Below are 25,115 nucleotides of genomic sequence, written 5' to 3' on the forward strand. Positions count from 1 at the left end.
GAGGCAGGTGAGCGTGCAGTCCTTCCCAAACTCAGATGATCGTGGAACCCTTTCTCCAGGCAGCTCACAGAGACAAGGGTCCCACAAAGCACACTTTGGGAAGGCTATCTGGGGTGGACAGAGGGAATTGGAGGTGATGAGGTGAACAAAGCGGGTCACCCTTTCCTGGCTGAGGCAGGAGCTCAGCGGCTTGAGAAAATTCCTTCTGCTGAATCCAGAGGTGCCCACTGGAGCTCTGCAGGGCCCTGGCTGCCACAGCCACTTTCTCTCTGTGGCCCAAGCTTTGGAGGAGTGGAGCCAGGGTGTTTCAGGAAGGGACTGGAGGCTGGCTGCAGGTACAGGGCCAAGGGGGCCCTGGTTGGACAGATGGGCAAGGGTTGCTTGCTGTGGGGGAAAGCTGGGGACCCAGAAGCCTGCAGGGGCCATCCTCAGAGGCCACCCAGGTGTCTGGAAGCAATGACAAGCCTGCCACTGCCTCTGGGACAGCCGTGAAGACAGCAGCCGAAGTCCAAGTCCCTTCTCCACAGTCCTGAAATCCAGAACACTCTGAAAGCCTCAGTGCTTTTTTCAAGTTCGGGGGAATCTCATTTGATAGCAAAACCTGTCCTGAGCTGCTATGAGCTATTTACAGACTTTATTTATCCCATTTGGTGTGAATATTCATGTTTTGCTGCAGAAATATTAATGTGTTTAATTACAGGGTGCTGCCCCAATCCCTGCCGGGGCTGTTATGTAATAAGCGGAGTGTGCACTGTGTTACCGTTCTAAAACATGAAGGAAAAAATCCAACTTTCTAAAGACATCTGGACCCCAGGGATGGTGGGCCTGGGGCTGTGGGCCTGGGGTCTCTCGTAGCTGTCACCAGCTCACAATGTGCATTTTCTCGTGCAATTCCCACGCGACGCCGGGAGGGAGGCACTGCGGTTATGCACGACTTTCAGTGGAAACCAAGACCGGGAGAGGATCAGGGACTTGCCCCAGACCTCACAGCTGACAAAAGGAGACACGGGCCAAGTGGGTCGGGTACCCGTGTTTTTGTCCGGGGAACCAGCTCCTCCGGATCCCCGTGGGCATCCCCCCAAGCACAGCAGCTCTGTGCAGATCCCCGTCTGGGCTCCTCAGAGATGGGCCTGAGCTCACGCTGCCACCCACAAACACGGGCAGGTCTCCTGAGTCCGCCTCCCCGCTGCCCCTCCCCACGAAGGGCCTCTTCCTCCTCCCGGCGTCAGGGCCTCTGCTCCCTGGAGTCCGGTGAGCATCCCTGAGGCCAACTCCAGAGCCCACGGATGACACTCCTGCCGCTGGGGGTCCCGTGGTCTCAGGAGGCCCAGCGGGAGGCCCCTGAGACCAAACCCTCTGTCCTCTCCTGGGCTGAGCCACCCGAGGGGCCATCACTCTGCCCCCTCCTACACACACCTGCACAAGCACTCACGGTCACTCACGTGTGCTCACGCACCCACTCTCTTTCTCACCCTCCCTCATCCCACCCTGTCGCTCACTCTCACGGCCATTGCCACTTCCACACCCTCGCACCCTCACGCTCGTTCTCACACTCGCTCGTTCTCTCTTGTGCCCACACACCCTCCACACTCACGCTCATTGTCTCACACATGCTCTCGCACGCTCTTATTCTCACCACGCACCCTCACCAACTCATTCTCATGCTCGCACCCCCACACACGCATTCACACTCTCTCGCGCACTCGCTCGCATGTGCACACTCACCCTCACTCACACACTCCCTCACGGCATCCCCGACTCTCACCAGGCCCCTGCGATGCAGAGCCGATGTCTCTAAAAGACCTTAGAAAGTAGCTCATCTGTAAACCAGCAAAACTCATCGCTGCCTAATAATAGCTGCCACTTTGTTGGGGGGAGAAGCCGACCTTTAACGTGCATCATCTACTCCTCGCAGTAAATGTGAATGCAGTTATTTTTGTCATCCCCATTCACCAATAAGAGAACTGAGGCTCAGAGATGCTAAGCAACTCGCCTAAAGTCTAGAGCCTGGACGGAGAATACAGGGAGCACTGAGATTGGGACGCCGGCCCATCTCCTGGAGCCTGGAGTTCCTCCCCTGCGCCATGGTGTCCCCCTTCAGTCTACACCCCCTGCCTTCTCCCTGCCAGCCTGCCAGTCAAGTTCAGGGTTCTGGCCCCAAGTTCACTCTTCCCCGTGCTCACCTTCCCCGATTCCTCCAGCTGCTCCCCTCCCTGTGTTTCCTGTGCTGGGCCCTGAGGGTGGGACGTGGCCCCTCCTAAACTACCAATGCTCTGGGTCTTGCTTTAACAGGAAATAAACTAAGGGTGATGGTGGAGGGGAGAGCTGTGCCTCCACGGTCGCTTGAAAAGGCTTGAGGCTCCAGCCACTGGGAGTTCTTCCCACTTCCCCAGAACAGCCTTCTTAGTCACGAAAGAGCTTCAGAAGGCCACGGATCTCCTGACATTACATACAGCATGTTGTGTGGTGCTGAAGGTCGTTGGCCTCCGTCCAGTTCTCAAAGGGATCAGTCATCCAAAAGAGGTGGAGACCACTGCCCACCAGGGCTCCCCAGTCCTGGGGCCAGGGCCTCCCAGGGCTGTCCAAACCCCTCATCACAGCCCAGGCAGAACCACCCCTCACCTCTCACCCTCTCAGAGCTCAACTTCCAGTGCCTTCCTCAGTGTGGACTAAGACCTCCCACCAACCAGAACCAGGACCATTTCTGCTGAGACCCCAGTCAGGCCCTGTGATCCAGCAGAGGATGTAGGGACAGCTCCTCTGGGTTGGGTCTGGGTGTTGGAATATGGGCAGTCCCAGGCTCTCCTTCATGATGTTGCAGGAGCACACGGTACAGGGCATGAAACCCAGCTGTTGAAGGCCACCCCAGACACGTAGGAGCAGTAGCCTTTCTTCCCTAGTTCCTGAGGCCTGGGCTGGCCACCTTCATAAGCCTCGATCTCTCCTTGCAACTGAAAACATCAGAGTGTCCCCCAAACAGGGAGGAGTGTCACCTGCTTGAGGTCTCCTGCAGCAGACGGCCCATCCACCTCTGGCCCGACCACCTCGTGGCAGGTGCTAAGAGACACGCACAGAAATCAGAACCTGGACCCTGGTCCGCTGTCCACCAGCCCTCCCTTTCTTCCTGTCTCCAGGGGTGGCCACGTACACAGACAAGTTGTTCAAGTTCCGCAATAACCGGTGGGAAGACATCCTGAGTGACGAGGTCAACGTGGCCCGTGGCGTGGCCAGCCTCTTTGCCGGCCGCTCTGTGGCCTGTGTGGACAGGAAGGTGAGTGCAGGGGCGCATGGACGGGGTGCTGGGGAGAAGCGGAGGGCACACAGCAATGACAGCCAGGAGAGGAGCCACCAGGGAGACTTCCCCTGGCAGAGTGGTGGCTGTCACCAGCGTGGTGGCTCGCAGAGTGTCTTGCACAGAGTGGCTGCTACATACTAACAACTAAGCCTTGCAGGATGAGCTGCAATAGACCTCTCGCAACCTTCCTGCCATGCGGCCCTCCAGCAACCAGTGAGGAAGCCGACCAGGGGTCATTGTGTCCACTGGACATTTGGAGGGACGGAGGCCCAGCTTGGAGCAGTGACTTGCCTGGGGACTCGGTATGGATTAGTGGTGTGGTTAGGACATGAGTCAAAATCTTCTAGCTCTAAATCCTGCACTCATTCATTCATTCAACTAACATTTGCAGAGTGTGTCCTGTGTGCCAGGCATTGAGCCATGGGCCCCTGTGTAAATACTTATGGGACAAGTGAAGGCATAGTGGAGGCTTCATAGGTGGGTGGGTAGAGGGTGCCTGAATACACAAGTACTTTAGTGTATCAGTAGCCCCACCCAAAGTGGACAGAGGAAAGGCCAAGTGGGGAGGGCCAGGAGCAGCTGCAGTCATCTGCCCTGGGCAGGCAGGGTGTCAGCGGGGGGAGCCACCCATCCAGGCCCAGGTCCCAGCAGACCCAGCCAGAGCCGGAGGCTTGCTGCGGAGGTGATTTATCCCTCCTGTCACCTGCTCCCCTGCCGCTCACCTCCTTGGCTGAGTAAACAGTCATCTCTAAATCAGGGGCCCAGCTGCTGCCCATTCTGGGGGTAGGGGCAAGGGGGTGGGCTCACTTTGGGATTGAGATGGCACCGGGGGATGGGGATTCAGCGTGAATCTTCACAGCAGGGGCCTCCAGGCCTTGGGAGAAGGCAGGTGCCAGGTATAAATATTTATTTCTTAACAAGCTGGTGCTGGGAAGAGAAGCCAAGCTGGGCTGTGAAGCCACATTTAGCCCTGACCTGAATCTGTGCCACCAGGACTCCTGCCTGGTGGGAGGGGACGGGAAGGCACGCTGTGAACAGCCCCAGAGAGTGGGGGTGCCAGGCCTGGCACGGCTGGGGGCTTCTGCCCAGCCTCCTCCTTCAGGAGCCATCTCTGCCCTTCAGGACCCCAGCTCTCCACGCCCAGCTGCTGTGGGAAGTTCGCAGGGAGCTGGAGGGAGGGGTGAGCAGGTTAATCACAAGGAGATGTGCTCTTCGTCCTCACAAGGTCATCTGCACACCACGCATTGAACCACAGGACAAAGGCACCACGTGAACTGGCACTGCAGCCCAGAGGCGGGCGTTCAGAGGCCGGGGCTGCCCCCTGCTCGGCCTCAGACTCAGCTCCCAAGCCTCAGTCTGCCACCAGGAGTGGGGTCGCTTTCTGCATCCAGCCACCACCTTTGCCATCCCTGGGCCTGACCGTGAGGGGAGGCACAGAGAGAGGCCGCGGCCAGCCTGGGAGCCGAGAGAGGAGTGCAGCATGGTGCAGGGAAACACAAGAGCAGGATAACAATAACAACAGCTAAGGCTGATCAAACTAACAACATGCCAAGCCCTGTGCTAAGTAGTTTAGATGCGACATCTTCCTGAATCCTTGTAATAATGAGCCCAGGAGTTAGATGCTATCATTATCCCATTTTACAGATACGGAAACTCAGGCTTCCAGCAATTAGGCAACTTGACCTTGGTCACACGTGAAGTGGCAGGCAAAGCCAGGAATCGAGTCCTGCTTGCCCAAAATTGAAGCAGATCCCTCTCTACCCCTCGGCTACCCTGCCTCTGGGTGAAACGATATCAGACACACGTTTCTAACCACAGGTTTTCATAGTCATCCTTCCTCAGCCCCACGGCCTCTAGCTGGGCCTTTTAATCTGTGCGCTTGGTCAGTGGTTCTCAAAGTGTGGGCCCCAGACCAGCAGCGTCAGCGCTGTTAGAAATGCACATTCTCAGGCCCCACCCCACTCCCCTGAATCAGAACCTCTGGGCGCCACCAGCAATCCGGGGTTCAGCCAGCCCTGCAGGTGATGCCAATGGGTGCTGAAGTCGGAGAGCCGTCGCGCCAGGTGAATGTCTCGGCCGCCGCCACCCGCTGTCCTCTCCCTCTGCCCTCGCTCATTCTCTGCCCCAAACCTGGAGCCCCTGCGTGTCCTTTATCTTCAGCGGACTCATCACTCACCCACCTTTCTGGATCCAGCTCAAAGCTGATCTCTTACAAGAAGCGTTCCCTGATCGATAATGATTATGCCTCATGTTTATATAGCATTTTTATCTCTTCAAAGACCTTTCACATACGTTGTCTCATTTCATCGTCTCAAAATCCCTGCCAGGAAGCAGGGGGAACATGATCCCCATTTAACACATGAGGGGACGCGGCATGGAGGCTGTGAGGGAGTTGCCCAAGGACAAGGAGCCAGTTAGGGGCAGAGCCTGGTCTGGGACCCAAGGTACCAGCCCTAGACCAGCGGTTCTCAAAGTGTGTTGACCAGCGGCGTCAACAGCATCCAGGAACTTGTTAGAAATACAAATTCCCAGGGCTCACCCCAGACCTCTTGACTCAGAAACTGCAGGGAAAGGGCCCATATTGCCACAAGCCCTCCAGGTGGCTCTGATGTAGGGTAAAGGGTGAGAACCACTGCCATCGACCCAAAACTGTAGAAACGTCTTCTTTCCCCTGGAATCACATCATCCTCCCAGAATCCTTGTAGTCAAGTGTACATGTGAATTTCTGCGATCTTCTACGGCCTAGCACATCTATGTTTCTCAGTCTTATCAGCCCAATAAATTGAATTAAGGTGCTAGGTATAACTGAATTTTATAAGCATCCCAATTTCTAGCACAGTGCATTTCAGTCCATTGGGCTTAATTGCTCATTTGTGGGTGAGATTGCTGCCAGCTGGTGGGGTCAGGAAGGGTTCTTGATGGCACACTTTCCCCTTTGGCCCCTCACTCACTCTTCAGCCAGTCATTCCACACACGTACACCACGCTCCTGGGTCGGCTGAGAACCTCTCAAAGTCCTCCCCTGATCAGGAAGCCATGTTGAAAAGCAGCGCGTCTCAAACTGCAATTCTGCACAGGAGCCACGTGGGAGTCTGGCTGAAATGCAGATTGTGATTCAGCAGGTCTGGGTGGGGCCTGGGATTCTGTCTTTCTAGCATGCTCCCAGATGTCACTGAAGCCGCTGGTCCAGGGACCACTTTGAGTAACAAGAGTTGTAAAGCACAGATTCCCGGGTGGCAGGGGACAGACTCAGATGACCAAAAGAGAAGGCGCAGAGAAGTCTGTAGGGAACAGCTTTTACCACCTCTGGCTTTGTCCCCTGACACTGTCTTGTATCTTACATTCCAGCAACATGCAGCTAACTGTGGTTTCCCTACATACATCATTCCCTTTTCATCTCTGCCTGGAAGGTTCTTTCCCCTCTGTTTCACCCGGCTGAGACTCCTCTTAGAAAACCTTTTCTGAACTCCCCATAGCTTAGTGCCCTTCCTCTGGGTTAGGAGCCCCTCTTCTGCACACCTAGGAAATCCTGTGCATCGTCTCTGCCGTGTGCATCTATGATTGTTGATGCATCGACACCCCCAGGAGACCCTGAGCTCCTTCCTTGGCCACACCCCCCAGTCAGGCAGACTCAAATGGTTCTTAATCAACTTCCTCAAAGAAGAGGGTCCCTTAGCAGGCACAAAGTCAGTGACCAGTTAGGTGGGGCAAGGGTTCTGCTCATGGTGCCACTGGGTAAGGAGTAGAAGCAGGCAAAGCAGGCCAAGAGGAGGGGGCGACAGCACAATCTTGTTGCCTTGAGCTCAGCTGTCGCTCTGGTGTCCTTCTGTGCTTATGGCTTGCCTTTCAAACTAGACTAGAAGCAACCTAAGGACAGGGCCTTTGTCTTAAGTACATTTATAGCAGAGCACCTTGCACAGAGTGGGAGCTCAGGAAGTATTTACTGCCTGATTAATTGGAGGGAGGTGATGAAAAGGAAAGCTAGGCAACTGATTTGGAAATTGTGCAGATCTCTTGGGAAGGAGGCGTCCATTGAAGAAATAACACCACTACAGTAACAGGCAGAAAAGAAGCATCTTTCATCAGCAGCGTTTCGGACTAGAGAAGAGAATGACTGTAGCAAAGGGAAGCCGGTGTCCAGGGCTGCCACTGGATGCAAAGGAAAAATAAAATATTTGAGACAGTGTTATGAAGGCAGAAGCAATATAATCTTTCTTTCTGGTAGTACGGGGGAAAGGAGGGAGTGAAAGAAGGAGGGAGGACCCCTGCGAATCTGTGCCTCTTGTGCGACCAAAATAGAGGCATGAAGAAGCGCAGGGCAGGAAGGGGGAGAGGGAGGTGGCTCAGGAATTTGCTTGTCATCTTGGCTGGAGTGAGCTTGAATGAGAGAGAGAGAGACTGAGAATAATGGGAATTGGTAGATCAATCAATCAGCAAATATTTATTGAGCAGCTACCCTGGCTGGCAGCTGGAGAGAGCTCAGCTGGAGGGAGGCACATTAGAAAATTGTCTATAAAAAGGTGGTTGTGGGGGAGAGGGAGGGATGTGTTCTTTTGGAACAGGATGGAAGGAGAAGCAGGCTGTTTTGCTGTACGACTCCCGGATGTGTCATTCACATGGTAGCCTTTGTGAAAAGCCCCTCTGGAGGTGAGCTGTGCACAGCCTGCAAGGCCATTCGAACAGACCTGGGGAGAAGAACCCGACCCTGTGGAAGAGCTATGGCCCTGCAAGGGGCAGGGAGATTTCTGGGGAAAGACTGGGATGAACCGAGAGGGGCCTGCTCACCCGCCTCCTTCCCTCTTCCTCAGGGCTCCGGACGCTACTCTATCTACATTGCCAATTACGCCTACGGTAACGTGGGCCCCGATGCGCTCATCGAAATGGACCCCGAGGCCAGTGACCTGTCCCAGGGCATCCTGGCACTCAGAGATGTGGCTGCTGAGGCTGGGGTCAGCAAATACACAGGTACGCAGGGTGACCTGGGAGGCTGTGCAGTGGAGAGGACAGAGCCTCGGGCTGGGGTCCGGCACCTGGCAAGGCTGAGTCTAATTCAGCAGCGACCACAAGGAGAGGATGGACTTATGTCCCTGTGGAGGGGGATAAAGGCTCTAGTCCATCCCACCACCCACAGAAGGCTCCTCCCATGCTGCCTGCCTCTCCAAGGCTTGTTGAGACATCTGGCAGGTGGGAGCTTGGGGTGCCCAATGGGAGACATCAGGAATAGTGGCTTGCAGGAAAGTGGGGTGTGAGAACACACAACAGCAACCTCTCCCCGGAACCCTTTCGCCATTCCCCGCTGTAACCTCAATGATGGGTGAGCAGGTTCTACAGGAGAAAACTGACAAATCACAAAAGCCGAGATTTAAAGCGTTATTTATTGCCAAATAGCAGATGAAATTATTTACTTACACATATGCAGCCAGGAATTGAGTGCTAAATCCCTAAGCTTCAGTTGGGTCCCGTCTCACATAACTGAGCTCAAAGAATTGTGTTCTTGTTCCAAAACCTCTCCAGCACTTTTTTTGAAGGCACGCTCCCCCCTCATCTTTCTGGATGGAGGGCCTATTGTCAGAGTCTCTGACAGGGAGATCTTTCTAGGGAAGGCTGTTTTTCTAATTCCAGCACGGCTGCTGACTAAACTCTGATAATCTGCCAATAGACTGCTGATGGCAGAGCAATCCAGTTCCTGTTTTGGGTGCCAAAAATCAGGAAGCCAGAGCTGTGCACAACAACTTCTCACGTGAACCTCAGCCTCACTCACGCCCGACCTGCACTTCGGCCATAGAGATTTTCTTGTGCTTACAGAGACTTCCAAAGGGGCAGCCTGCCCGAGTCCAAATCCTGGAGCCGAAAGCATCCTTGAGAGATCACTTGGGGCATCCCCTCACCTCCAGACACCTGGCTGGTGGCACAGTCTCAAAGTCCTGCCCAGAAAGGGTTGTCACTGCCTCCCCTGAGCTTATGACGCCTTTCTCTCACCAACTTTCCGCCCCAGAGAAAGGGGGAGATGAATGCTGACCTGCCTGACACAGTTCGTGGCGACAAATGACTAGACAATAAGCTAGTTTGCACAGCTCGGGCCCCCTCAGTGTGCCCGAGAGCTCCGTGCATGAACGTACCACAGAAAGGCTGTGTCAGTAACAAACCACGTTTCCCGGGGAAAGGGAATGAACATGCAGGCGCTTCAGCCTGGGTTGGTTCAGTCCATTTTTCTGAATAGTTCCCAGTTCTGTGCACTGGGTTAGCGTGGCAATTAAGTGCCTTGATCTTGCAGGGGAAGGAGGGTGGGCTGGAGCGGGGAATGAAGCCCTTGAAAATGATGAGATAGAAGGGAGGCTCCGACTGGGAGAGCGGCTGAGACACGAAATAAAAGAACTCAGAGGTGGCGGCTGGGTGAGCATGAAGGGGGCATTGTTCACGCTGGCTGGGCTGGCATGGAACTGAGCAGGGGGACGGAGGGGACCCTGAGGAGGCAGCCGAGGAGCACGGCGGGGACGGGAGCCCCAGCCAACTATGCCGGCTGGGCTGGAAGGATGGGCAGCTCAAGGAGGCAGCAGCAGCTTCCGTGGAGGCATGGAGGGAGGCTGGGCAGCTGGCGTGCCCAGAGGACACGTTAGAGCAGCTCCGCAGACTTCCAAGAGCCATTTGGCTGACAAGAACCCATTTGGCCCACCATGTTACTATTCTGTCTGCCTGCCTTCCCCAGCCCACCCTTTCCCTGCCCGCCAAGCCCCCCAATACTCCCCTGCAGCTCCCCTTGTCACGCGGCTAACAACACATGGACAGCCGGCTGGAAAACTAGCCCAGAGTGCCCCCCTGAGCCGCAGGGATGGACCCCAACCATAAAGGCCACTATGTTGAGCCCCGCCTGATGGCTGAGGCTCTGGGCACATGGCCAGTGCTCAGCGCAGGCCAGTGCCAGGGCCCTGAGCAGGCAGGCGGGAAGCAGGCCACGGCTGGGTGTGCAGCCAGGGAGCTGAAGGTCCCTGGAGCCAAGCCTCACAGCACCCACCCGCCGGACAGCTGTGTGACCTGGGAGAACCTCCCGTCTTACTGAAGCACTGAGGTCCGGAGAGACCTTCCAAGGTCACACAGGAGTTTGTAGGGAACCAGCACTTAGAGTCCCCTCTCCTGATGCCTAAACTGCCACAGCCAGCTGGCCTTTCTGCTGAGCTTCAGCTCGAGAATGCTGCTCCAGCCTGCAGGATGGGAGAGGCTGGGGAAGACGTAACCCCGCACCCGCTGGGAAGCAGCCCCAGGTTGGCGCTCAGGCCTGGAACTGCAGCCCCGGGTTGTCGTGGTGGAAGCAGCTGCCTGGCTGGGGTGCTCAGGGCAGCAGGGCGAGGCCCGGGCACCCCGGAGCAGGCCAGGCAAGGGCGCTGCTGCTGCACCGGCTGTCCGGCTCTGCGGGAGGGGGAGGAGAGGCCTCCTCTCCAGACACTATCGATTCTGGCGGCAGACTCCGCTCTGCTGGGTCACAGTGCCATCTAGCGGCCACCGTGCCTACTCTCGGGGGACTTGAGGACCCTGGAGGCCAGCAGAGTGAGAGATTGGGAGAGATTGGGGCAGTAGGACGACCACTTCCCCACCCCCTGGTTCCCTGAAAATCCCAAGCTCCCACTTCCCAGCTGCCCGAGGCCTCTTGGAGCCAGGACAGTGCGGGCAGCTGCCCTACCTGGGAATCCCAGGAACTGGGTTCTGGCCACGGCAGAGCCTGGTATGGAACCAGCGCAGGGTAGGTGGAAGCTGAGAGTCCTGCCCTGCCTGTGTGGCCCTGGGCCCTGTGACCCTGGGCACGCCCCTCAGCTTCTCTGAGCACCCTGAGCTTGCAATCTAGGAGTGGCTGAGGGCACAGGGTCTGGAGCCAGGCCACAGGTGCACATCCTGCTCCGGTCCAGGCAGCAATGGCGAACTATTAGCCTCTTCCAGCCTCCGGTTTTCTCACCTTCAAAATAGGAGCATTGTGAGGAAGAAAGGAGGCACATGGGACATGCCTGGCACACGGCCTGGCACATGGGCAGTGCCTGTGGAATGTAGCAAATACCAACGCCCTCCTGCTCTGATGTGCTGCCAGAGTGACACCAGGCCCTCTGCTGGGCATCCCCTGGGTACAAGGAGTGCTGTGCTAGGCACAGGGGGACACGCACAAGGAAGGGCCCCTGCTCTGAAGGCATTCTCTGTGTGTCCCTGGCCTGACCTCTGACCCCAGGCACAGGCAGGGGCGTCTTCCTCCCCTCCCGACTGGCCCCATCTCTCCTCCCTCCTTCCCGCCCGAGCCTGCCTCCCCGAGGCCTCCACCCCTCCCAGGAACTCTGCATTTTGGCCTCACCCTTTAAGGGAGCATCTGTCCAGGCTGCAAGGTGGTGATTAAAGAAGCCTTAAAAGAAATTTGGAAAGAAAGTGAAGGTGGATTTATGATGTCGGGCGGGGAGCTTCGCTGTTGGCTGGGAGCAGTGTGGAACAAAGCAGAGGACAGATCTGATTTATAGGAAGTCATTATTGGAGAAGACAGAGATGCCTAAAGCCCAGCTGAGGCCTTCTGGCAGATACCCACCAGCAGGCTTGACCAGGAGCCGCAGAGTGGGGAGCCTCCCAGGTACCCAGACAGGCGCTGGCCTTTTGTCAGGAGCGAAGCCAGATCTGAGAGCCAGGGACCAGGCAGAGCTGGAGTGACAGGCTCCTCAGCCAGGGCTCAGGACCCCAGGGAGTGCAGCGTGGGCCTGCCGGGGGCACCCAAAGCCCAGCATACGCCGTGGGGGCCATTTTCCTGGGGTAGATGCATTCAATGAGGGTTGGGGGGGCATCATTTTTCTTTTAAAACAGACACAGATATGCTATAAAATAGAAATATAATTTTTATATACATTTTTCTCAGCTAACACAAGAGATTTTACAGAAATGTCAAGCCTGTGGCTGGCCACTCCGGGCTACATCCCCAAGCTTGCCAGTACAAATCCCTCCTCTGTTGCGAGGGAACAAATGATGGAGCCTGTCCTTCTTCCGCCTCCCTCCCCTTAACACTCATAGAGACAGGGCAGGAAGGAGGGGGCGACGGTTGTCTTTGCCTAATGCCCTCCCCTCCACACAGCCGGAGCCCTGCCTGGCATCTGGAAGCCTCCAGAGGGCTTGGGAGTGGCAACACCAGCACCACCACAGTTACTCTGTTTTAGCATTTTTCAGGAAATTTAGGATGAGAGCCCCTGTTACCACTCTGCCCTTCACACACACACACGCACACGCACACGCACACGCACATGCATGCACACAGACACCGCCCATTCCTGCACCCCACGTTCTCCAGCATCTTTGCCCTGCTCTTTTACATCACGGTTGTTCTTGGCAGCCTGCAGACCTTGGTGTCTACCAGAATCCTACTTCTGTCAAGGCTGCAGCAGATTAACCCCCGGGCCCAAGCACGTTGGCTGGCAGGCCTCGCTTGACAGTCTTCACAGGTGCTGAGTCTAGACGGGAGCTGGAAGAGCTCCCGACACACTTACCCTGTGGTCCACACTGGAGGACACATTCGTTGAGAAGTACAGCGGGAAGGAGCCTTGGCGATCTTCTCATTCTCCCACCCACTTTACAGGGATGGAGACTGAGGCCTGGACAGCGCACGTCCCAGGATCCTGCAGGTGCAGAGGGCAGAGGCCAGGCAAGAGTTTGAGGCCTCTCCTTAGCACCATGAACCCCGTGCTGCCTCATCCCTGGGCCCAGGCCCTGAGTTGGAAGTAGCTCAGCAGCGTGCACACCCCCTCCCCGCAGCCTTTTCCACCCACTCCCCAGTCCCTGGTGCTATCTGAGAGCTGGGTCACCTGCACCTGAATTGTTGTACTTGAGTCTATATCACCAAAGTGCTGGGGTTCAGAGGTATAGGGGTGCAATTTTTCTTTTTTAAGAAACAAGGTCTTACTCTGTCATCCAGGCTGGAGTGCAGTGGCGTGATTATAGCTCACTGCAACCTCAAACTCCTGGGCTCAAGTGATTCTCCTGCCTCAGCCTCCCCAGTAGCTGGGACTACAGGCATATGCCACCATGCCTGGCTAATTTTTTTATTTTTTGTAGAGATAGGGTCTCACTGTGTTGCTCAGGCTGGTCTTGCACTCCTGGCCTCAAGCAATCCTCCTGCCTCAGCCTCCCAAAGTGATAGGATTACAGGCATCGCCACCTCACCCAGCCAAAGGGGTGCTGTTCTTGAGGACAACAAAAGCCACCCTATGGGGCTTGGGCACAATGAACAGAGCATCAGAGGGAATGCTGGAATGTGGCCAGAGGAAATGGGGGCCACGGAAGGGCATTTTGCCCTGTAACCCCACCCTTTCTGCCCAGCCAGGTGGGCAGAGGGAGAAGCCTTCAGAGAGGGATGAGCGGGGAGGAGCATTCACACCCCAGCAGCAGAACTAGGAGGCCTTTGAAGCTTGAAAGTGCTGAGAAAAATAAAGGGATATTATTCACCCAGCAGGTGGTAAATTGTCCCAGCTAATGACTATGTGGCACCTGACATTTTCCAAGGCACCTTCCAAAAACCAGCTCACTTAATATTTATGACAGCCCTGAGAAGGAGCCATTATTATATGATCAGTCTTATGTTATAGCAGAGAACACAGAAGCCCAGAAAGGTTCAGTGATGTGCCCAAGGTCATACAGCTGAAACTTGGACTTTCTGATCCCTAGTCCTGTGGTTTCACCACCAGTGCTGCCTTTCCAGCCTCACCTGGGGAACTGTTTGTCCCCAAGAGAATGTGCTGGCCTCAGATGTAAAAGAATTCATTGATACAAAGTGGAGTTAACATCATTCTCCAAGTCTAAATAAAGATGTTCCTACCTGCCCCCTGGGAAGCCCATTTGTTGTGTGCTAAGCCTTAGGAGGTGGGGGAGAGGGTGGGCAAGAGAAAGAAGAGGAAGGGGAGGGTCCTGGTGGAAGATATTGGCTGAATGCGGGGTCTTTGTCAGTGTCCTAGTGGGGCATAGGAGGGGCAGCCCACATTTACAAGGGGTGGATTTTATTGGCTTGAACAGAACTTGCATGTTGACCTGTGGCATCAGTGAGGGGTGCAAACACCTGGCCACCCCTGCCTCAGACACCCCTTCAGCCGCCCAAGGTAAGGGGCTGGGGCTGGTGCCCGGGAGGCCAGCTCCCTGACTGCCGACTCACCTGCTCCCCAACTGTGCAGCCAACTTGCCAAGGAGTTGTGGGTAACATCTCTGTTATGGTCCAGTTGCCATGGCAATAAATTGTGGCTAATTAGTAGTGTGGTTACCATGGCAATTTTCTAGTAATTACAGGTTACAAATGGTACAAGGCTTCAACCCAACCCAATTAGTTAATTAGAAAGATTTAGAAATTTGTCCAAAAAGGAAATAACCTGCTTTGTAGAAAATGAAGGGAATGTGTCACAGCTTGGGAGCCAGAGGCAGAGAGGAAATTGGAGGATGCGGAAGCGGGGGAAGAAGGATGGAGCTGCATGGCGGCCAGTCCTTGGGTCCCACCTGGAATTTCCAGGGGCCTAGGCAAGGCCAAGGGTTTCTCATGGAAGCTGCTCCACGGCTGGCGTCTGGCAGGACCAGGACAGGGACAGCTGCCAGCAGCCACTTAACGGCTCCTCTTTTAATGGGCAGAGGCGGGGCCCAGGTCGTACGTAGCCCAGCACCTTTTCCTGCTGGCTTTAGGAAAGGCCTCTGAAAGCCACCCCACTGCGCCCCACGGCTCTCATGAAAAGCAGATGCCATGTCTTGGAGGATGCTCCACGGGAGCGATGTGAATTTATTTAGTGGCTCCATTTTCATGAGGCTTGAGCTGTCTTTCAGAGCTAATCAGATTATCTGGGAGGAATCAAGAGGCATAGGGCCCAGAGTGTGTTAACAAGGAGTCCGACCATGACGGCAATAAGAGTGGCAGTGCCACCTCCCTCCCACCCCTGTCTCCCTGGCCCCAGATGCCGGCTCTGGTGGGCAGGTGAGAAAGGCCCCATGATTTCCTCTGGGGGCATCTCTCAGTGGGTGGGAGGAGCCCAGGAACCAAGAGAACCCCTGTCTCTAATTAGCACAGTCACTTTGGGGAAACCTCTGCCCCCGAGCCCTGCGGGTGGCCGGGGTGAGAGTGGGAGGCTGGCCCATCATGACACAGGTCTGCCTGAGCTCTCATTTATTTGAAAAAAAAAAAATCAAGTTCTTCTGGAGTGCTGTGATCCCTCTTATTATACTGAAAAGTCCCTTAGGGCTGTACTTGCCAAACTTTACTGCGCACACGCACCACCCAGGGGTCTTGTTAGAACGCAGGATCTGGTTCAGTAGGGGACCAAGATTCTGCATTTCTAACAAACTCCGAGGTGCCACTCCTGCAGCTGCCCATGGGCTGACTCTGAGCAGCAAGGCTGTAGGGTCCCCAAAGCCCTTTCTTATAGAGCTCACCTTACTTTTTAATTGATAAAAATTGTATATATTTACGGTGTACGACATGATATTTTGAAATGAGTATACATCGTGGAGTGGCTAAATCAAGCCAATGAACATATGCATTACCTCTCACACTTACCATTTGTTTGTAGTGAGAATGCTTAAAATCTATTCTCTCAGCAAGTTCAAGTATACAGTGCGTTATCATTGACTACAGTCACCGTGTTGTACAACAATCTCTTATTCTTCCTGTTAAACTGATATTTTGTATGTTTTGACCAACATCTCCCCCAGCCCCAGCCCCTGGTAACCCCCATTCTACTCTCTGTTTCTGTGAGTTCCACTTTTTTAGATTCCTCATGTAAGTGAGATCGTGCATTATCTGTCTCTCTGTTCCTGGCTTATTTCGCTGAGCATCATGTCCTCCAGGTTCATCCCTGTTGTCGAAATGACAGGATTTCCTTCTTTCTTAAGGCTGAAAAATACTCCACCATATATATGTGCATTTTCTTTATCCATCCATCCGTTGGTGGACACCCAGGTTTATCTGCCGTCTCGAGTATTGTGAACAGAGCTGCGGTGAACGTGGGAGCACAGAGACGTCTTAGGCACACTGATTTCATTTCCTTTGGATGTACACCCGGCAGCGGATCGCTAGATCATTTGGTAGTTCTATTTTTAACTCTTTTCGGAACCTCCATACTGTTTTGTACTGTTTTCCGTAATGGCTTTACTGATGCGCACTCCCACCGGCAGCGTGCAAGTGTTCCCTTCTCTCTGCATCCCCACCGACACTCGTAATCTTTTGTCTTTTTGATAATACCTGTTCTAATGGGTACATCTCACCTCGTTTGGTCCTCTCAGAAACCCTGAAGTGGAAAAGGCAGGTCAGTCTATCCTCCTTTTACAGATGAGGAAACTGAGGCTCGAAGGGTAAGGCAAATTGCCTGAGGGCACATGGTTTGTAAGAAGCCAAGCTGGGACTAGAATCTGAGTCCTGGTCCTGGGTGGGCTGCTTCCTGCCTGGTATTTCTGACACTTGGGGTGTGGCCGGGGGAAGGCTTTCTCCGTGCAGGTGTGTTTCCCTGGGAGCAGAACAGGAGCCCGGCAGGCAGAGAGTGTTTATTGGCAACCCACTGGCTGGGGGTGATGTGTTCAAGGCATGTTAAGGTTGAACTTCTTGAACTTCTTGACATGGCTAGCTCAAATTTGACCTTGGAGACTTCAAAGCCTAATGTAGAACTGGCTTGATTTCTTTCTTCCTTTTTTTAAATATATACTTTATTGGATTTCTTCCTTTCAAACCACTTTCTTATCGCAATGAATCAAATGATACAAAGACATTCAAAGAAAAGACCAACTATAGTCTCTCCTTCTCAACCCAGATGCTACCCCATCAAAGTGGCCAGTGTTAACAGCTTGAGGTGTGGCCTTTCCCACTTTTCTTCAAACAGAATAAGCTTACACAAGCATGTATACTCAGAAATACCACGTATTTTCCTGTTTTTTAAAATAAAAGTAAGATCACATGATACCATTACTTGACGAATTGCTTATTCTTTTAACAATGTATCATGGGCACCCCTCCAAGTCAATACCTATGGATCTACACAGTCTTTTTAGTAGCTGCAGATCGGCCCATCATATAGACGCACCGTAATCCATTCAACCACTTTGCTATCGATGTATATAATTGCTTCCTACGTCAAACAAAGCCAAGTAAGCATCCTGGTGCCTGTGGCTGGAACCTCTTCCTATAGGTTCTTAAAAGAGGAGCATACCCAGTGGCCTTGACCAGCACATGTGTGACTCAAAGAGGGAGTGGGGGAGGCTGTCGGGAGGTCTGTGACTTCACCAAAGTGGCCTGGCAGAGCTGGGTTTAGGATTATCGTAATTCAGCCACCTCTCTCAGAAGGACAGGGCAGGGCGTTGGCATCTGGGGGCTGTGCCCTCTGTGCTCCTTAGCTCATGGACTCACCCCTTTGCCACAAAGTGATTGGGTCTAGCTCCTCCCTGGCCGCTCCCTCAGTGCTGCCGCCCTCCACACAGGTTTATGGGGACGGTGAGCCCAGGCTCAGGGACGCACGAGAAGGTCAGAATTCCTCCCAGGGCCTGGGGCTTTGCTTCTGCCACTCACTGTGGGCCGCTGTCCTCTCCTAGGAGGCCGGGGCGTCAGCGTGGGCCCCATCCTCAGCAGTAGCGCCTCAGACATCTTCTGCGACAATGAGAACGGGCCTAACTTCCTCTTCCACAACCGGGGCGACGGCACCTTCGTGGATGCTGCGGCCAGCGTTGGTGAGTGGATGCAGCCGCCGCGCTGTGCACCCTGAGCCCCCAGACCCACAGGGGACACCGGGCTGCCCTGCCCCTGCCGGCCTTGGGAGACAGACAAGTCGTCATCCACACCACACAGAGAAACAATGCTTGTCACTCCGATTCCACATCCCCCATGTCTCAGGCCACAGGGGACGTTTGCTGCTGGGGAGAGGGAGTCTGGAACTCCGGACCATTGTCACTTTCCAACAGCTGGAATTGGCCCACAGTCCTCTGAGGCCTGCTGTGTCTCTCAGCATCAGTTCCCCCCTGAGCTGCCTCTCCCGCCGTGGCCCCCTCCCACATTTATCTTAAACATTCATTCAGTCCAACAACCATTCACGGAGCCCCTGCGCAGTGCCAGGCTGGTGCTAGGAGCTGGGGATGCTGCCATGAATAAGGCTGAGACCACGCCACACACAGAACGGCACTGACATTCTAGAAACAGATGTGTACATACATGGCTAGAATGAGCAGCAGGACAAAATCCACACGAGACAGTGCCCAGGCTCCCAGCTCTGCTCCTCTTCCTCCCTTTGTGCTCATCCTTCATCAACCTCAGAAGCTTTGCACCTGCCCTTCCCTCTGCCTGGACTGCACCCCCCCGACCTGCAGAGTCTCCATTTGCCCTTCAGCATTTGGCTCAAATGCCTCCTCTGCAAAGCCCTTCTTGCCGCCCTCTGCGCCGCCTGGCGGAGACTGGCCCTTCCCTCTCCACGTTCCCACCGCCCCTCGCACCTCTCACTCAGGCCTCTCCGTAGCCATCGTGGTTTGTCTGGGAGCTCTGCACGGACCGGGCACTGATCTATGCATTCTTGACACAATGCTTGCCACCCGGTGGCCGCCCTGTAAATTTTGCTGAGTGACAGAGTGGGCACTTCAGAAAAGTTCACAGATGTGTGATCACATCCCACAGCTACCCTTCAACTACCTCCCCTGGGCCATCCCACCACCCCTGCCTTGCCGGAGAATGGAAGATTTGATTTCACCTCCTTCCTGGAGGCATAGGGAGGAGCTCTGGCCTCCAGAAGAAGAGGTGACTGGGATCTGGACACGTAGATCAAAGGTCCTGCAAGTTCTAGCTGTTGCCAACAGCCAGCGTCAAACCCCGAGCACGTGCCAGTCCACTCTCTGGATTAAGAGTATGGGCTTTTGGCCTGCGAGGCTCCGTTTTGGGGAGCTCCTGGCCCACAACACCCACCCGGCCCCAGCTGTTGCCCATCAGCCCTCATCCCTGCCTTACTGCTTCTCTGTCCCTGGCAAAGCTGAAGTGGGGGCAGCTCCCCTGGCCTGTCCGCCCACCAGCTCACCTCTCCTAGTGCTGTACTCTGGCAGCAAATTTTCTCATTGCTGAGAAATCATAAAGCGAAGGGAGAAAACCTAGAGGATTTGATAAGGTGTTAAAGAGATGGAAGCAGAGGTGAGCGAGCAAGTTGGAGTGGGAGAAGGTATCAGGCGGGAGGAGAGAGGCAAGGTGCTAGGCCCGTAATTGAAAGTCAGAGTGATTGCAGGGGTTTAACAAGACATGTCAAGAGGGCATTCATCACCCAAACAGATGCTGCTGTGAAATGCAGCCTGGCACCGATTATTCCCGTGAAAGGGAACCAGCTCCTTGTCAAGGTGCCTCATAGATAGGAGAGAAATGGGCCGACACAGAAGGCCACCGACATTCGGGCCAGGGAGTTTTGCGGAGAATTAATGGGGTATTAATCCTAGGGATTGGAGGCTTCCCCCAGTCCTCTGCAAACCCTCTTTCTCCAGCCTGGGTCTCACTGCCTCTTCTCCTCCCACTTCCCCTCTCTCCTTGCATCCTCTTCCCCCAAGAGGATGCTTAGCCTCTGAGGTTTTCAGGGGCCCCACGCTGCCTACTCCTGCCTCCCACCCTCAGATCTCTGTGTTTGCAGCTGGCAAGAGCTCTGTGTGTGTGCCCTGGGGTCTCTGATCCCCACCGCCCATCATATTGTCCTGTTGCCTGGCATCCCAGAGGGCCTGATGACTGACAGCTGTTTGTCCTCTGCAAGGGTCAGTGTTGGTAGGAGCCTGGAGTCACTGTCTCCCAGTTCTGCACTGACCTGGGGCAGCCAGTCAGGCCGTCACTCTGGGCAACACCACCCTCCGTCCTCCCCTGGGATCCGATCAGTGGGTGGTATGGGGGGTGGGCATTGTGCACAGAGGCTTCCCCTCCCAGATCATACTAGGCATGCTGGCCACAGCGTTTCCTCCGCTGCCACCTACCTTTGCTTTCTGTCATGTTATTTATGTCTCTCCATGCATTCAGCAAGTATTTACTGAAAACTGCTAGGCCACCGCAGGCCCTGAGATAGACACTGCGTGTGCAAACCCAGAGACCGAAAAGACAGTCCTAACCTCAAGGAGTGTCAGAGCTAGTGGGAAAACCAGACCCTGAGCAAGGAAACCACACAGGAACATGACCACACACGGTGGTCAGCAGGATGGAGGCTGTCGGGGACCACGACAGGGTGGGCAGAGTGGCTGTCTCAGGTTAATGGGCAGGGCAGGCTTCCCTCAGGAGGTGACGTTGTGGCTGAGAGCAGAAAAACCGAGAGCCAAGTACCCTAGAGCACGAGAGAGTGTGCCAGGTGGGGAGACCAGCTTGAGCAAAGGCCCGGAAGCTGGAAAAAGCTTGGGTCATTTGAGGAGTGAGAGGAATAGCGGGGCCCAGAGCTCAGCAAACAGCGGAGAGAGTGGTACCAGATCCAGACCAGATAAGGTGGGCAGGGCCACGGCCAGGCAGGGCCTCACGTTCCCCAGGCAGGAGTTTGAACTTGACCCAAGAGCACTGACAAGTCACTGAGAGATTTAAGCAGGAGTGGCGTGATCAGCCTACTGTCTCCCGGTGGCAGTGTTGGGGCTGGCGGGAGGGGTCTGGTCCTCCAGAATCCCCCCAGTCTCCCTCCTCCCACCCTTGCTGCCTCCAGACTGAGTAGAAATAATGTGCCTGCCGGACAGACGCAGCTTGAAGACAAGTCTCTGGTCCCCTTTGCAACCGGGTGGCCCTCCCACCTCCAGCGGCCTTCTGAGACCGCTGCTCTATCTCCCCATCCAGTCCCAGGAGAGCAGGAACAATTCGAGGGCCACCATGCTCTGTTGCTTGTCACAGAGCTCCAGAAAGGTGAGTAGGTGTGAGGTGCAGGGGACACCACACTGAGGGTCTCTGCCTCTGCCCCCAGGTGTGGACGACCCCCACCAGCATGGGCGAGGTGTCGCCCTGGCCGACTTCAATGGTGACGGCAAAGTGGACATCGTCTATGGCAACTGGAACGGCCCCCACCGCCTCTATCTGCAGATGAGTGCCCACGGGAAGGTCCGCTTTCGGGTAAGAAGGGGCCTCTCCCTCCCTCCCACCTTGCACTGCAGTGGCCCTGGCATGTCACAGGAGCTGCCACCCTGGCCTGTGCCTCCCGCCAGGCTGAGCACGGGCTTGGAGGGCGTGGGGGTCACAGTGAAGGTAATAGCTTGGGAATGACAGGCTCCAGCCCAGGCTCAGTGAAGATACCAGTGCCCAAGAGGAAGCCAGGTAGGCAAAGGAGGAAGGACAGCCTCCTGGGGTGGGCTGGAGCCCCCGTGAGGTGGGCTTCATTCTCTAGGTCGAGGCCACTTTTCCTGGTGGCTCCTGGAAAACCTCATCTGTAGCCAGCTCAAGCTTTTCAAATTGAGGTTCAAGCCACAGGCAAATGTTGGAAGAGAATGGGAGGTTGAGGCCGCAGAATTCTCAACAGCCACCCCTAGGGACAAACAGCAGATGGTGGGCAAAGTGGCCTCAGACCCTCTCTGTGCTCCCTTCCTGAACTTTCAATAGACTGAGGCCGAGAATTCAAGAGGGCTATTGGTGACAGTCATGGAGGTGCCACCAGCATGATGGGCTCGGGCTTGGGGCTTCCTCAGGGAGGGCAGCAGAGGGCATGGAATCACTGAAGCTGATTTCAGGGATTGTTCTGGAAGTACCTAGGTCTTGCCAAAAAACCCTGAGTGAGTCAGAATGTTCCTGGAGACTTCCCTGGGACCACCAAACCTCAGGGTTTGCCTTCTGTCTGTGTGACAGTGGAGAGGCCACCACACAAGCTTCCCCCTCGTAGGCCACCACCCTGGGGTGCTCAGGCCCAGCACTCCCTCCCGGCTGAGGCCTGAGGCCCGGGCTCTCGGGTTGGGGGTGGGGGTGGGAGGGCGAGCTCTGAGCTCAGCGCAGTTGATCCCTCTGGGACCTTGGTGAAGAGCAAGTTGGGTGATTTCCATCATCGTTCAGCTTTCGTTCTCAACAGGAACAATTTTGCTGCCCTCCCCCAAGGACATTTTGACAATGTCTGGGGACATTTTGGGTTGTCACAGCTAGGGAAGGGGGTGCTGCTGGCATCTAGCATGCAGAGGCCAGGGATGCTGCTGAACATTCTACAGTGCGCAGGACAGCTCCCCTGGACAGAGAATTACCCACCCGAATGTCAACGGGCCCAGGTTGACCCGGAAGACCAGACTGACCATTCTGTCGGCTCCTCCCCAGCTCACGGGAGCAACGGCAATGATAACAGCAAACGCCCCATTTGTCAAGTGCCTTCCACGTGCCAGGAACTGCCCTAGAGCTTACAGCACGTTATCTTGGAAGCCCAGGCATCAGATGGGGCGACCCGAGGGGGCTATGGAGGTTTCCATTTTTACAGGATCAATAGAATAATAACCTCTGAGAGAGCCTGAGGTCTGTTCCCTAGCTCTTAAGGCCCTGCTCGGCCCACCCCAACCAGCTGGCCAGGCTCTTAATCAACCTCGTTGCTGAGCTGACGGGCACAACCTCCTCCCTGGCCTCCCCAGAACCGGCAGCTCACCAGCTGACCCAGCCGGCTCATTCCTGCGGCCACCAGAGAGGGCCTGCGGCAGGAGGGGCCTCCCAGAGACACCAGCGTGCCCTTCCCAGCCCTCTCCACACGGACCCTGGGACTGGGACAGGCTCCTGGGTCTTTAAGGGACAAACTCACCTATAAAGGGGATGTTCTGCTCAGAAACAAAAGGTCGCCCTGTACAGCTCCCTTTCTATTTTGAAGGCAAGCCCACACCTAGGGCCATTTGCCAGGGCCACCCAGGGCCCTCCCAGCACTTTGGAGTCCCAGCTGGACTTTCCCTGGGTCTGGGGTCTCCCCATGAGTCCTGGACAGGTGTAGCTGATACTGCAGCCTCCTCAAAGCAAATGTCACACACACAAAAAAAAAAACCCAAAAGGCTCCCAAGAAACAATATCAGATATTAGAGACAGCAAAAAGCACAGCTACGGGCAGCCACTTCCGCCCTCCGTGAGTCTGACAGCGGGGCAAGGCAGGACAGGTTGCCAGAGACCTGTGTCGTGCCGGCTCTGTGCCAGGCATTTACAGGCACTCATCACAACCCGGGCATGTTACTGATGAGGATAGTGTGATCCAGGGAGTCTTGCCTAAGATCACATGGCTGGTCAGTGGTGGAACCTGGATTCGAACACACAGATGGCAGTGCCCACCCAGCTTCCGACGGGAGGGAGCATGCGTAGCAGAAAGGGCACAGCATCTGGAATCAGAAGCCCTGGCTTCGGCCCCACTCATTAGCTGTGACTTGGACAATTCCCCTCCCTCTCCAGGACTCGGTTACCTCCCCTGAAAAATGGGTCCACTAATGTCTGCGCTGCCTCAAGGGCCTCCTGAGAGGGCTTGGTGTGGTCCTCACTAGGGAACAGCTAAGCGCCTCGCTGGTGTCTAAGGTGGCTGTTGTTCTCCCCTCCTGTTCTCCTACAAGCAGCCTGAGGTTCTTGTGGTCCTGAAGGCAGCCACCCCATGTCCCTTACGGGGAGGCCAGTGTCGGGCTGCCTCTTGACTTCAATGGCCCCACGCACAGCAGTGTCAGCCCCTTGCCGGTGCCCACGTCCCATCTGCTGACCGCAGGCCTCTCTCCTGCAGGACATCGCCTCGCCCAAATTCTCCATGCCCTCCCCTGTCCGCACAGTCATCGCCGCCGACTTCGACAATGACCAGGAGCTGGAGATCTTCTTCAACAACATCGCCTACCGCAGCTCCTCGGCCAACCGCCTCTTCCGGTAGATGCTCCAGCCTGGCTCGTGGTCCTTCACCCTTAACAGCTGGTGGGGAAGGGGTCGGGAAGGGGGGCTTAGGAATCAGGAGGGGAGGGTTTCAAGGGCCAGGGAGTCGATGCCGAGGATGGAGAGACAGGGGCTGAGCAAGAGGCTGCGGGAACGGAAGGAGAGTACTGGGCCACCCTGTTCTGGTATTGCAGGGACATGGCAGAGAGACAGGGCCCAAGTGTGCCCAGAGCCCATAAATCCGCTCCACCACAAAAATGGGTTACAGGGCCAAATCTGGGTAGATCCAGGTTAAGCAAAGACGAACAGGTTCATTTACTGCAGGACTTCTCAGAGCCTTTAACATGACCATGAATATTTTAACTTCCCAAAAGATAACCAGAGTATTCCAAATAGATTTGACCAGGGGACAATTCCTTCAAAGATCTTTCTCTTGGGACTGGTGGTCTGTAAACTATCCTTTGGGAAATGCTGGGCGACAAGCGTTCCTGGTAGTTGAGGAAAAGGAAGTTTGAGAAATGGAAGGAAACTGCAGGCATCTGAGCGGTGTGTCTAGGGAGGAATTTTCTGAAGCAACATTTGTCTAAGGGCGTCCAGAGACCCTGGGCATCACAATCTCCTAGAGTGCTTAAGCACAGAATCCCAGAGCCCACGCCAGGCCTCCGGATTAGAATCTCAGGGGGTGAGGCCCCGGAATCCCATAGGCAGTAAGTGCCAGGTGATTCTTATCACGCTCAAGTTTGAGAACCACTGTTGAGGAACAAACCTCGACGTGTGTGGCCTGATGTCCCTGTTCCTGGCCTAAAGCATTCTAATGGGGCTCAGGACCAGGAGGGGAGAGGAGGGTGGGCCAGATCACCTGCTCAGCCCCCCAGGCCTCCTGCCCTGTCTCCCAGGAGGGCCCAGCTATTAATAAAAGGCGTGAGCTGTGACTAAGCATGCTTTAAAATATAATTATTAACAAAGCATCAATCCCGGCTGGATGTAATCACCCCCCGAAGGCACCAGATTTACTAATTAGGTGCCTTGCAAAAAGCTTATTCAC

At 55.2% G+C, this 25,115-nt stretch overlaps 1 protein-coding gene across 4 annotated transcripts in view; it reads left to right on the forward strand.

Moving 5' to 3' along the window:
* Positions 1-25,115, forward strand: part of CRTAC1 (cartilage acidic protein 1) — a 149,292-nt gene that overhangs the window by 95,556 nt on the left and 28,621 nt on the right. For all 4 annotated transcript variants that reach the window (XM_012654458.1, XM_012654460.1, XM_012654459.1 and 1 more), the window contains exons 4-8: positions 3,135-3,271; positions 8,103-8,259; positions 17,848-17,982; positions 21,192-21,337; positions 23,931-24,067. In XM_012654458.1, the coding sequence (XP_012509912.1) occupies positions 3,135-3,271; positions 8,103-8,259; positions 17,848-17,982; positions 21,192-21,337; positions 23,931-24,067 (712 nt within the window). The remainder of the gene's footprint in view (positions 1-3,134; positions 3,272-8,102; positions 8,260-17,847; positions 17,983-21,191; positions 21,338-23,930; positions 24,068-25,115) is intronic.

This window comes from Propithecus coquereli, unplaced genomic scaffold (genome assembly GCF_000956105.1).
Source record: "Propithecus coquereli isolate 6110/MARCELLA unplaced genomic scaffold, Pcoq_1.0 Scaffold440, whole genome shotgun sequence".
In the NCBI taxonomy this organism is placed as follows: Eukaryota; Metazoa; Chordata; class Mammalia; order Primates; family Indriidae; genus Propithecus; species Propithecus coquereli.